The 12,261-nt window shown below is 42.9% G+C and overlaps 2 protein-coding genes across 2 annotated transcripts; one reads left to right on the top strand and one right to left on the bottom strand.

Annotated features, from left to right (window-relative positions):
• Positions 1-4,991: 4,991 nt before the first annotated feature.
• Positions 4,992-7,523, top strand: LOC122042238 (CASP-like protein 2B1). Its single transcript, XM_042602251.1, has 3 exons — positions 4,992-5,283; positions 5,384-5,516; positions 7,063-7,523. The coding sequence occupies exons 1-3, from the start codon at positions 5,054-5,056 to the stop codon at positions 7,324-7,326; spliced, it is 627 nt and encodes a 208-aa protein (XP_042458185.1). The 5' UTR covers positions 4,992-5,053; the 3' UTR covers positions 7,327-7,523.
• Positions 7,524-7,737: 214 nt separating this feature from the next.
• On the bottom strand, positions 7,738-10,893 carry LOC122042239 (dehydrodolichyl diphosphate synthase complex subunit nus1-like). The gene is made up of 7 exons (XM_042602252.1): positions 10,560-10,893; positions 10,392-10,442; positions 9,188-9,476; positions 8,970-9,037; positions 8,539-8,707; positions 8,342-8,438; positions 7,738-7,992 (listed from the first exon to the last, which is right to left on the bottom strand). The coding sequence occupies exons 1-7, from the start codon at positions 10,560-10,562 to the stop codon at positions 7,902-7,904; spliced, it is 768 nt and encodes a 255-aa protein (XP_042458186.1). The 5' UTR covers positions 10,563-10,893; the 3' UTR covers positions 7,738-7,901.
• Positions 10,894-12,261: the final 1,368 nt, after the last annotated feature.

Below are 12,261 nucleotides of genomic sequence, written 5' to 3' on the forward strand. Positions count from 1 at the left end.
CTGAGTGTACGGAAGGTTTCTTCCATATCTTTGCATAAAGTGGCCGCTCGGAAGGATTTGATGAGGATGTCATCTACATAGACCTCCAGGTTGTGTCCGATTTGCTCGCGGAAGACCCTATTCATCAATCTTTGATATGTTGCTCCGGCATTCTTCAGTCCGAACGGCATCACCGTATAGCAATACGTCCCGTCCGGAAGCTAACTTTTTCCTGATCCTCCGGGGCGAGCGGCACTTGATGATAGCCTTGGTAGGCGTCCAGCATACATATAAGCTCGCATCCGATTGTAGAATCTACGAGCTGGTCGATTCGGGGCAGAGGGTAGAAATCCTTCGGGCAAGCTTTGTTCAGATCTCTGAAGTCGATGCACACCCTCCATTTGTTACCCGGCTTGGAGACGAGCACCACATTTGCTAACCAGCTTGGGAATTGAACCTCCCGTATGTGGCCGGCCTCTAAGAGCCTTTCTACCTCCGCTCGAATGATAATATTCTGCTCGGCGCTGAAATCTCTTCTCCTTTGTTTTACTGGCCGAGCGTCCGGCCGGACGTGAAGCTTATGTTCGGCTATGCTAGGGGAGACACCGGGCAGCTCATGCGTCGACCAAGCGAAGACGTCATGATTCATCAGGAGGCATTTGACCACTTCTTCTTTCTGTTCGTCTTCCAGGTCGGCGGCAATAAAGGTTGTAGCCTCCGATCGGCTCGGATGGATCTGAACTTCCTCCTTTTTATCATAAATTAAAGCAGGAGGTTTCTCGGTTATGGCGTGTACCTCGATCCGTGGAGCCTTTCGCGCGGCGATGGATTCGGCTCGGACCATTTCCACATAGCACTTCCGAGCGGCTAACTGATCTCCTCGTACTTCACCGATTTTGTCCTCGACCGGGAATTTGATCTTCTGATAGAACGTTGACACAGCAGCTCGGAATTCGCTTAACGCCGGTCGCCCCAGTATCACGTTGTAGGATGAAGGGGAGTCGACCACCACAAAGTTTGTTGTCCTCGTTCTCCGGAGCGGTTCTTCCCCTAAGGAGATAGCCAGTCTTACCTGTCCGACTGGAAGAACCTCATTGCCCGTAAACCCGTAGAGGGGGGTTGTCATGGGCAGCAGCTCGGCTTGATCGATTTGTAGTTGATCAAAGGTCTTTCTGAAGATGATGTTGACCGAGCTGCCAGTGTCAATGAAGATACGGTGGATGGTGTAGTTGGCTATCACCGCTTTGATGATAAGGGCATCCTCATGCGGCACTTCAACTCCCTCAAGATCCTTGGGCCCGAAACTGATCTCGGGTCCGCTCGCCTTTTCTTGGCTGCAACCCACCTCATGGATTCTGAGCTGCCGGGCGCTTGCCTTTCTCGCCCTGTGTGAATCTCCTCCGGTCGGCCCACCCCCAATAATATTGATTTCTCCCCAGGAGGTGTTATTTCTGTTCTCCTCTTCCCGAGCGGACTGCCTAGGTCGCTCATTGGACCTTCGAGAGCGATCTTCATGCCTTGGAGGAAAACAATGTTCGGGAGATCTTCTATATGTTCGCCGACCGGACTCTTGATGCCGCTGCCGGCGGTCGGGTGAACGCGATCGACGAGGGCCACCTCGTCGTACGGGATGGGTGATTGAAGGCAGGCCCCGACAGTCGCGGGTGTTGTGGGAGTCAGTATTATGGAAAGAGCAAAACATTGGGGTCAATACCCTCTTTTTCTTCATCTTTGGCCGCTCGGCCGCTACCTCTTGGACCACCGGGGACTTCGCATGATGTGCCCGAGATGCCTCAACTCTTGGTCCTCTTGGTGGCTGATGGGCAGTGGGCTGCTTCCGTTCGGCATGGGCCGGACGTTCGGCATGAGTTTCCTTCCGCCGAGCAGCCTCCGCCTCTTCCACATTTATATACTCATTCGCCCGGTGTAGCATGTGGTCGTAGTCTCTGGGCGGTTTGCGAATGAGCGCGCGGAAGAAGTCCCTTCCACGAGGCCTTGCGTGAAGGCGTTTACCATTGTCTCCGAGGTGGCTGTGGGGATGTCCATCGCTACCTGATTAAATCGCTGTATATACGCCCGCAGAGATTCTCTTGGTTCTTGTTTGATGGTGAACAGGCTGACGCTTGTCCTTTGATAACGTCGGCTGCTCGCAAAGTGATGAAGAAATGCCTTTCGGAACTCCTGGAAACTAGTGATAGAGCCGTCCGGCAGCCTCCGAAACCACCTAGAGTGGTGAGAAATACCCGGCACTTTACGCCGTCGGAGTACTGATGCAAGGTGGCGATGCTGTCGAACTTCCCCAAATGATCGTCGGGGTCGGTCGTCCCATTGTAAGCTCCGATCGGCGGTGGTGTATAGTAATTTGGTAACGGATCCCGATGTATGGCTTCAGAGAACTGTCGGTGAACCTGCTCGGGTGGTGCGTTCGCTTGGGGAGCTTTGCCCTTCCTATGATCCCGAATGGGAGGCTCATCGGATGAAGATCCTTGCTCCCCGTGAGCGGGCGTGATTTCTGGGGGAGTACGGAAGAGTGCCTGAGGGAACCCCCCTGTTGAAACATATTCCGGGCGGTCTGCATGCGCCGCCCGGCCTGCTGAAGCCGAGGTTGTTTGCTGTTGCGCTCGCTCAGCCTGTGCTTTCTCCTTTTGCTGCGCCACTGTTTTAGCTGCCCTCGCCTCGACTATAGCGTCAAACTCTTCTTGTGAGAGTGCCACGGTATGTAGTCTTCTAGCCTCGTCCATTGCCTCTGCTCGGATGCAGGTGCGTTCCCACAGACGGTGCCAATTTGATCCTGTCCGAAGCAGGAGTCAACGGACGCTGGGGATGTGGCGCTCCCTGCTGGATCCTCGAGTGCTCCGGCGAACCTGCAACAAAACCGAGCTAGGGGGGTGTCCCGGCGACGACCCTCCGACGCTCAAGTTAGGCAAAGGAATAAGAAAGTGGCTGAGAAAATGGAGACTTGTGTACCTCCGGTTGAAGAAATGGAGGCCTTATATAGACCTCTCGAAGGAGCCTGGGCACACCTATCGAAGCGATCACATGCTTTCGACCATGCCTAGGTGTGGGCCTGTCAGAAGGGCATCCATAAGACCATACTGCTACTGTATCAACCTTTCCGTGACGTGATGGTGGGGCCTTTAATAGTGTCATCTTGCGTACAGTCTAATCATCATGCCTTCGCTGACATATCATATCCCGAGCCGAGCGAATAGGCCGCTCGGCTATCCACTGTTCCCTCGCCACGATTCCGGCCGAGCGGCCACCTCCGCTCGGCCATTCTATCCTCGGCTGAGCTGACACCTCCGCTCGGCCACTCGGCTCCGGTTCTTCTGCTTTGGCGTCGGAAACCCAAACCTTCGGCTGGTAATCTCTGGCTCCGCTCGAACGGGACCCCATCTGTGGGTCCCCCATTTTTACCGCCGGATCAGGGCATTTTGGACATTTTACATTAATAGGTTTTGACTTTAAAGGGGGCACGGTTCACCTTTGAAGAGGGGAGGGGGCTTAAGGGTTTCGTGCTTGAGCCCGCCGTCAGGAAGAGGATTTCTTCCTCTCACGCTACAGGCCAGCGCCAAAATCAGGCTGGCCATTCCTTTCCTCCTCCTCTCTTATACTTCCTTTTAGCGCCACCACCGGGAGGAGGGTGCTTGGTCGGGAGCCGCCACTAGGAACAGTGGGGGAAAGGGGGTTTCGATGATCTTGGTCCACCGCCAGAAGACTCGACGAAGGAAGCTCCTTCGCACACCGCTCCTCACCGATGTCGATGGTCGTCCTTCTTCTTTATTTCTCCTCGACACCATCTCCTCCCCTCATTATTCTCTCCGCCTTGAGCACGTCCAATAGAGGATGCTGCTTGCGCCGCCTCCGCCGACGGCTGCGCTCGCTGCTCGCCGGCGCTGACGCCACTAAGGAGGATAGCTACCATCTCCAGCGGGTGTCGCCACCGGCTGCCACCGCCGCCCCTTCCGACGGCCCTACAGCTAGCTCCGACGTCCTGACAGTCCGCTTTGACAGCTGTACATTTGTTGTTTCCACTGCTTTTGGCGCAGATCCGGCCCTCCGTGGTGTTTCTGGACATCCGTGGTGTTTTCCGGCCATCGAGCCGTGATGTTCTGCTATTTGTATAACTGTTATGATGGTGAGACATTCTACCAGCCAGCCTATGAGCCGTCAGTGTGTGTCGTAGCTCAGCCTGCGAGCCGAGGGTATATTGTGACTTACTTACCGCCTTGCGGATACATGGCACACCGGATTCCACGTCGCTGCTCCTAGATCTGGCTCCTCTGCCGACTCATGTCCATCCGTCCGGCAGGGCCATGACGACTCGATCAGTAGCCCGACTATTTTATCCATCTATCCGAGGGCGCCCCCTGGGCCAGGGTACATCATCGTACCTTTTCTGTATTTATTTCACTATTTTGTTATTTGTATTTGGCTGCTCATATATTTGTGGGATTCGCCTCGAGCATCGAGGTACCAGAGACCGGGGCAACCCGGTCACTGGATACAGGCACTGCCGACCGGAGGATATCCGACGACTCAGTCAACATAGTCGACAGAGCACCATCCGGGTCCTGGGGATGCGGTCAACCTTCCAGACACGTCACACCGACAGGTCCGTCTTCTCAGCTTCCCGACAGGATCAGGAACTAATTTAATATTATTCCCATATCGTTTAGTCCTTAAATCAAATTTATCTAAAATTGATTTTAATAAAAAATAATAATAAATTAGTCGATTGATTTATTTAAAAATTTAGTATTTTAACATAGAATAAAATCAATTCTAACTAACTAAAAAAATCAAGAGTTAAAATAGAAAATAGAGACATGATTAAATAATTTTAAAATTATTCTACGTGATTCAGTCAAAATTTAAAGAAAAAATATTGAAAGAAAGTTTTTTTTAAGGGCGCTTTTGATGGTTTATAAAATTTGAGACGCGCTTTGTTTTTATTTTTTTATTTTATTTATTTATTTATTTATTTATTTTGCTGTATAAACTCCGAGCTCGGTCCTTGCTCCTCGGCCGTCTCCTTCAGGATTTCAGAGTCAAGAAAGAAAGAAAGAAAGAAATGTCGCCTGTAGGCGCAGTTGAAGTGAGTCCCGGAACTGTGGCCGTGTACTACGGCGGCGGGAAACTGAGAGCCACGGAGAGGAGGCTGCAGGTGGCAGAGTTCGCCCTGAGGTGCGCGATCACTGTCTTTGGGGTTCTCACTGCTGCCCTGACTGGGTCCAACTCCCAGACCAGGGAGTTCTTCTCGCTGCAGAGGAAGGCCAGGTTCACTGACATGAAGGCTCTAGTGTAAGCCCTCGTCTTCTTCCTTTCCTCTTTCCTCTTTCCTCTTTCCTATTCTGTTCTTCTCGTTGTAGAAGCATCTCTCGACTGTTTCCATGATGCACAGGTTCTTGGTGGTGACGACTGGAGTTGTTGCAGGGTTTAGCCTGATCCATCTCATCAGGTGTGTGTTGAGCATGGCCAAGGGGAGTGTGCTCCTGAACATGCCCCTTGCTTGGGCCATCTTCTCTGTCGATCAGGTGACTCAGTTAACTCAAGTTTGGTAACATGAATTAGGAGACCTAGCAGTAATCACTTCCTACCAGTATAGTTTGAAATCAAGAACCGTACTAGGCGAAATCACTCCGATAAATACCAAAACTCGATATCATTTCAAAATCTCAAATTGTGCCATAGTTTTGATCTTTTGCCTGAAAAGATACCATTTGGATATCATACCTATGCTTCGATGCATAGTGTAGATGACAGATTAGAAGTTAAAAAGAGGACAACTAGTTTTAGTAATTTATCAGAATATATGTTTCGGCGGATTTGCCTGTATGATACAAGATTTAAAACTATGTTCAATATAGACCATGTCCATTTTTTATGCTTCAATCGAAAGGAAGGGAAGTCTTGGCGCAACTGTAAAGTTGTTGCCGTGACCTTGAGGTCACATATTTGAATCACAAAAACGGTCTCTCTAATGTAGGATAAAACTACATACAATAAATCAAATGTGATCCAATCCTTCTTGAACCCATCTTAGCAGAAGTTTGATGCATCGGATCGACCTTTAATTTCAATCTACTATTAGCATCATACGTTAAAACTTCGATATGATACCGAAACAATATCGTTTTAAACCTTTTGCATACCAAGGTTGTTTGTTCAGTTATAAACATCACGTGCTACTAAGCTTCTTGTAGTAGCAGCAAAACACAATTAAAATCATTTCAAGGGTGCTTGAATTAATGGAAAAACAAGCTTCAGCCTGTGCATTTTGGTGTAAATCCTGCATATTTATCTGTCAGTATCAAGTTTGAGGTAGAAGGGGAGCTTGACACAATGATAAATTTGGGGCCATGTGATCTTATGGTCACTGGTTTTGCAACGCAGAATAAGACCATTTACAATAGATTCAATGCATTACTAAAAATTTTGTATATGGGACTGTCCTTTTTATGAAGCTTGAGGTAGCAAATGTTTAGGCCTCTAATTAATGAGTTATAGTGTTGGTTTAGGGCATCATGCATCATGCATTTACTGAGTAGTTCTGCAGAGTCAAGTGCCTTTATTGTTCATTTACTGCTCTGTGTCTCTTACCCATGTGAAGGTGCATTTATGTTCTGTAGATTTCCAAAAAATTCAAACACTATTCTGTTCTTCATACTTTAATGCATTGAATGACATTCTAGCAGTGTTAGAACAAGATCCAGAAGTATAATAAATAGGGAAGAACAACTATGACTTTTGTTGACTAACCAATTCTAAATGCGATCGTAATTGTGTTCGCTCCGTTGGATTATTAATACCATGTTTATATGTCAAATAATTATGTATTGCGGATTGTCATATTAGGTTAAACTCAATTAAAGGTGTAGTTAATTGAGATTTTGAATATTTTGGTTTTAATGTATCTAATATGGTACGGCCCTTTATGTATATTGTTTATTGCTTAGCCTAACTATGTTCTTATTTCGACACGCTCCGTTCAATGTTTATATGTAATGTTTATTGCTTATCCTAATTATGTTCTTATTTCAACACCCTCCCCTCATTGCCCTGCAATGTCATCTCCTTCAGGCAATGGCATATCTGACCTTGGCTGCAGTTTCGGCAACAATGCAAGCGTCAGTGCTCGGGAAAGTCGGCCAGCCGGAGCTGCAGTGGATGAAGATCTGCGATCTTTATGCGAAGTTCTGCAAGCGAGGAGAGGTAGGCCTTGTTTGTGCTGTCCTGGTCTGCATCTGTATGGTCACTGTCTCCTCCATGTCGGCCTTCAACCTCTTTCGCTTGTATGGCAAATCGAAAGGCAGCAAGAGCAACGATAGTACTACTAGTTGGTAAGAGATGCAAGCATTGCTCTCAATCCTTCAACTTTATGGCTAGCAAACATAGTGTAGTTGTTCTACTTTGAGACTTGTAAAATTGTAATAAATGTGGAGACCTTGGTGTGTTGATGGCATCTTCAATGCTAGCGTTAGCAACTCATATCCTGCTCAGTGTTATTTAATTCATTGGGAAGGTTTATTGTCAAATTAAAATTGTTTTTGTTATTTTTTTAATAATCTGAAATAAAAAAAAAATCAAATCATCAATAATTATTTCAACATCTTGATTCATTTTAAATTCGTTTTAACTTGGTTATTATCAAATAAGCTTAACAATACAAATTATTTAAAAATAAATATTGGGATAACACTTGAGGTACCAACATAATTGGATCAACCAATACTCAAGATACATTCTGCATACTGATGAAGAAGAGTTGAAACTTACCTCAACTTGGCAACACCAAGAAAATTTATGGATTCAAAATATGATCTGATAGTCACACCTTCCAAACTTTAGTAACAAAGTTAATATGGATAAATACTTAAGTGTGTCATAAGTTTAACTATTTTTACATTTACAATGTGCAACTACTTGCCATAGTTCTGGTTCTTCTTTGAAAAGTCGTACAGAGCCCTCGCGAGAGAACCGTAGTTCATGAACCTCAGGGAACCCATATGACTAAAAAAGACAAAGTAAATAGATGAGAGGTAAGTAGAAAATATTAGACGATTCTGATTTGCCTTGAAAATTTGAAAATCAATTAGCTACATAAAAGCAAAAGTCACGGAAATTGAAGGTCATAAATTAATCTTCCATCAAGTATCTAGAACATGCTCAAACAGTTAAGTATAAGGCCAGTGCAACACAGAATAACAATGACAAGGAACTAATTTGCTTCTTCAAGCCTTTCCTTACACAAACCGATCGATAAAATTCAAAAAATAAACATGAAATTCAAGACCAAGCAACAGTAGATAGAAAAATATATACAAACGATTATACCTCAAAACATGAAAGTGAAACTTACATGATCTCTGTGTAGCGCAATCTCCATGGAGGAAAACCTAAATGGCATCTGGCAGGTCCATAGACAAGGAGAAGTTCAGGGTCAGGTCCTTTGTAGCCTAAGACAAAATTCTAATATAAATCCTTCCACTCAAACAGTAAAATTGAAAAGAGAAAAAATGATTTAAAAAAATGTGCATTTACTGTGGAAATGCATACCTATTGCTTCTAGGGCGTTGGATACTTGAGATTCCGAGAAGGTTGGTTTTGTCCCGTTGCATCTTAAAGAATCATCTTTCATGTATTTAGAAATCAGAAAATTAGCTGCTTTAGCGATCCCTTCTTTGCCATCAGATAAGGAAAGTATCTCGACAGTCATCTTTGACATCTGAAAACATGAATCTATGTTTCTTTACATCAATCTAAATGATTGAACAATGGCTATCATTTATAAGTATGATGGTGATGAGAGTAATCTCCAATTCAAATAAGATCTTGCATGTGACACATAAGAAACTTTCATCCGTGCAGTCAGTCAGTCATGCAACACTTACGCAATCCTCAATAGCTGCTAACTGTTGCACTGCCTAAAATGAAAGTTTCGTCCATGTGTTCAACAAAGGAACAAAATATTCTCATTCATAACTCACCTTGCATTCTCTCAAACTTGTATTTGTCATGCTCTTAAAATCATTTCCAATAGTTCTCTTCAACACACCTTCATAAGGAATCAGTATTTAAATAGATTAATAATATAACAGGATAACAGTATATTTGGATATTAAGATTGATAAGTGTGTGGAAATGTTAGTATATTAGGATATCAACAAACGTCTACCTTATAATGTGATCTTATGCGTATATGTACCTTGCAAGTCATAAAGTGTGATACATTTGACATCAATAGATGATAGCCAGGATAGAAGTTTCTTGATCTTTGTTATATCTTCTGCTTCTTCACTGTCAACAACAATAGCCAGACAGTTTAGATTGTTCAACTTTAGATTTTGGTACTTCCTTAGCAATCCAGTTGAGATGATGCTGGAAAGTAGCAAATGATTCAGGAAGCAGACCATGCCCACTAGACTGACCACAAGATGCAATAAGTACCAACAAAACCCCAATATCCACTTCAAAATAATAGATGACTGGAATTTCTGGCCAAGAGACAAAGAGAAGCAGTATTCAGCAAGACCTAGTGAAGAAAATAAACAAACAAGAAATAGAATGAAACGAATAGAGGATACTCTACCTTGGTATTTGATATTTAACTCCCAAAGGAAATATTGAATTTGACAGATAAAAAAATCTATTTATTTCAATTGAAAGAAGACAAATACATTTCACTTCAACTCCATAGGTTAAGTAGTTGATTAAAAGTGCTCCTATTGCACGGGAAAAACAACATAAAGCAATTATGGTAAACATAGATGCATTTGAACAAGACCTTCCACAAGACATCTACTATACGGGAAATTATTTGAAATACAGTTTCACAAAATAAACAAGAAATGTACCAACCACTTAAAAAACTTGCCACTACAACTCTAACTGAGTTTAGAAAAAGATTAAGAGTGCAACGGTTGTACTAAAAAATAGAAGATGCCTAGGATAAAGATTAAATATCTGAACAAAGCATTAAAAACTACGCATACGCTTCATGGGGATGGGACATTTTCTGATAGATAACTTCTCAAACTAAAACAGAACAAACAATTCACTTAAACAATGAACAAACTGAGAGTTTGCACGGGTTGGATACTGCTGTGACAACCTCTAAGATAAAACTCAATGAGGAGCAGTTTGTTGACTCAATGCAGTACGATAGAGTTTGAAGGCCTTTCATCAAAAATAGTGAAATAAACTATTCCCCCCTAAGAAATAGAGCGTTTAGAAACAACTAAGGGTCTTCGGGCTAGGAACATTGCCTTATCCTGAGACATTAAATTCAATGCCGAAGGATCAAAAACTAATTCAACTCCAAGATTAAGGAGTGAAGAGTGTAAACAATCACATAAGAACTAGAGCACTTAACATTAAAATCACTAAATTGTAACAATGAGATTCCTGACCTGTACAGGAGGAGCTAAGGCCCGTGTGATCCCATGAGCCAAATACATTGCCTGCAAAAGCACAACTGACGTTAATATCCTCCAAAAAGAAGCTAAAACAACAAAATCCATTGAAACTTCAAAAATCAAGGTAAAAAAATTGTTTAAAGTAAGCTATTCGATTGGAACCATGGTTCGTCGGAACGGCCGGAACGGGCGTATCCGGCACGGGAACGCCTTTCCGGTAAATAACGTCAGCTGCTGTGGGACGGCGTTCTTAGGCGTTATAACGGAAAAAACGGTTGAAACGAAACGGATCGTAACAGTGATGATTGCCGCCGGAGGAATCGGACAACAACGGCGTCAAAGGCGCTCCCGGCGTGGTTTGATTGGGCAGCTCACGAGATGGGCACGACAGCATGAGCGATCGCTAGAAGGCGGCGGCGATTTAGGTTTAGGGGCGGGCGTGGGAGAAGACTTGCGATTTGTTTACTAGAAACTTAAAACTTAGAACTTAGATCTGGATAAATAAACATAGGTTTATATTCTCAATCATTTCTTAACTGAAATAGGATTGTTACAATAAACTTTTCTCAAAACCTAATTGATATATCATATTAAATTATAATAAAAATTTATTTTTAATTTTAAAAAATATAAAAAATCTATATAATCATATAAATTTATTTCATATTAATTATATTTTTATTCTAAATAAATTTAATTATATTAAATTTTAATTAATTTTAAAATGTGATTGAAATAACTAAACTCAAAAAATAAATAAATAAAGGAATAATAAAATAAAAAAAATTCTAATGATACGGTAGGTGCAGACGGACTCCCAACGTATCATTGTTATATATATATATATATATATAGATTTAGTTATTTATGATTGGGGCTATAAATAAATCAAACGGACTCCCAACGTATCATTGTTATATATATATATATATATGGATTTAGTTATTTATGATTGGGGCTATAAATAAATCAAGTCTTCATGAACAAGTTTGATATTCAGTTTGGTAAGAATTTATTTATGTTTGTTCAATAACTCCTGGAGTTGGATCTTTAGCACGCCCAAGTCTTTCGGTGTCATACGGTATGGAGCTTTTGATGTCGGCACAGTTCCCGGAATCAGCTCATTAGCAAACTCCACTTCCCTTCGGGGAGGCAAGCCTAGTAGCTCATTTAGAAATACATTCGGATACTCTCGGACCACTGGAACGTCTGAGAGCTAGGAACTATTACTGTCGTCAGTATTAATCAAAGACAAAAAAAATCTTTGACAACCATGTGACAGCAGCTTCTGAACCTAAATCACTAAAATAATCGATATGCCGTCATTTCTGATGCCAATGAAATTCCACGAAGTTTGGTTCGGAGGTCGAAATGTGACCATCTCGTCTGACAATCAACCGTGATATGATATGCTAACAGCCAATTAAATAATTAAGTTCCTAAGACTATGGGATGGAGGTTCCATAGTTTTGGATACTTGTTTCAACTATTAGCCATTCGGGACCGAATTTATCTGTAGGTATAAATATGAAATCCAGAATTCCATCTTGAGGATCTTTTAATCCGCTTGCAATTTTGAAGTTAATGCACCATCCTAATTTTTAGATGTGGACTGATGAAATATATCCTGATTGTTCCATCTTCAGTATTGAAAAATCAGTGTAATTGTTGTTCCAGTTGTCTAACAATTGGAAATCCAGAGGCCAGGTCTGAAACCTCCATCAATCCTAAGTTTTGAAACTAGGTCGTTGGGAACTAGATCAGTTCCACTAATATTCTTTTCATTCTATTATACAATATTACTTTAACACATTTCAACTAATATCTGGAACACATTAAAATAATTTATATTGCATACTGGTTC

Source organism: Zingiber officinale, chromosome 2A (assembly GCF_018446385.1).
Source record: "Zingiber officinale cultivar Zhangliang chromosome 2A, Zo_v1.1, whole genome shotgun sequence".
Taxonomy (NCBI): Eukaryota; Viridiplantae; Streptophyta; class Magnoliopsida; order Zingiberales; family Zingiberaceae; genus Zingiber; species Zingiber officinale.

Excerpts from the sequence above, each read along its gene's own strand:
- LOC122042238 (XM_042602251.1), top strand. The coding sequence starts at position 5,054 with ATGTCGCCTGTAGGCGCAGTTGAAGTGAGTCCCGGAACTGTGGCCGTG. Across the intron at positions 5,284-5,383 it reads ACTGACATGAAGGCTCTAGT|GTTCTTGGTGGTGACGACTG; the intron begins GTAAGCCCTCGT and ends CATGATGCACAG. Across the intron at positions 5,517-7,062 it reads CCATCTTCTCTGTCGATCAG|GCAATGGCATATCTGACCTT; the intron begins GTGACTCAGTTA and ends CATCTCCTTCAG.
- LOC122042239 (XM_042602252.1), bottom strand. Across the intron at positions 8,439-8,538 it reads CAACGCCCTAGAAGCAATAG|GCTACAAAGGACCTGACCCT; the intron begins GTATGCATTTCC and ends ATTTTGTCTTAG. Across the intron at positions 7,993-8,341 it reads TTGCGCTACACAGAGATCAT|TCATATGGGTTCCCTGAGGT; the intron begins GTAAGTTTCACT and ends TGTCTTTTTTAG.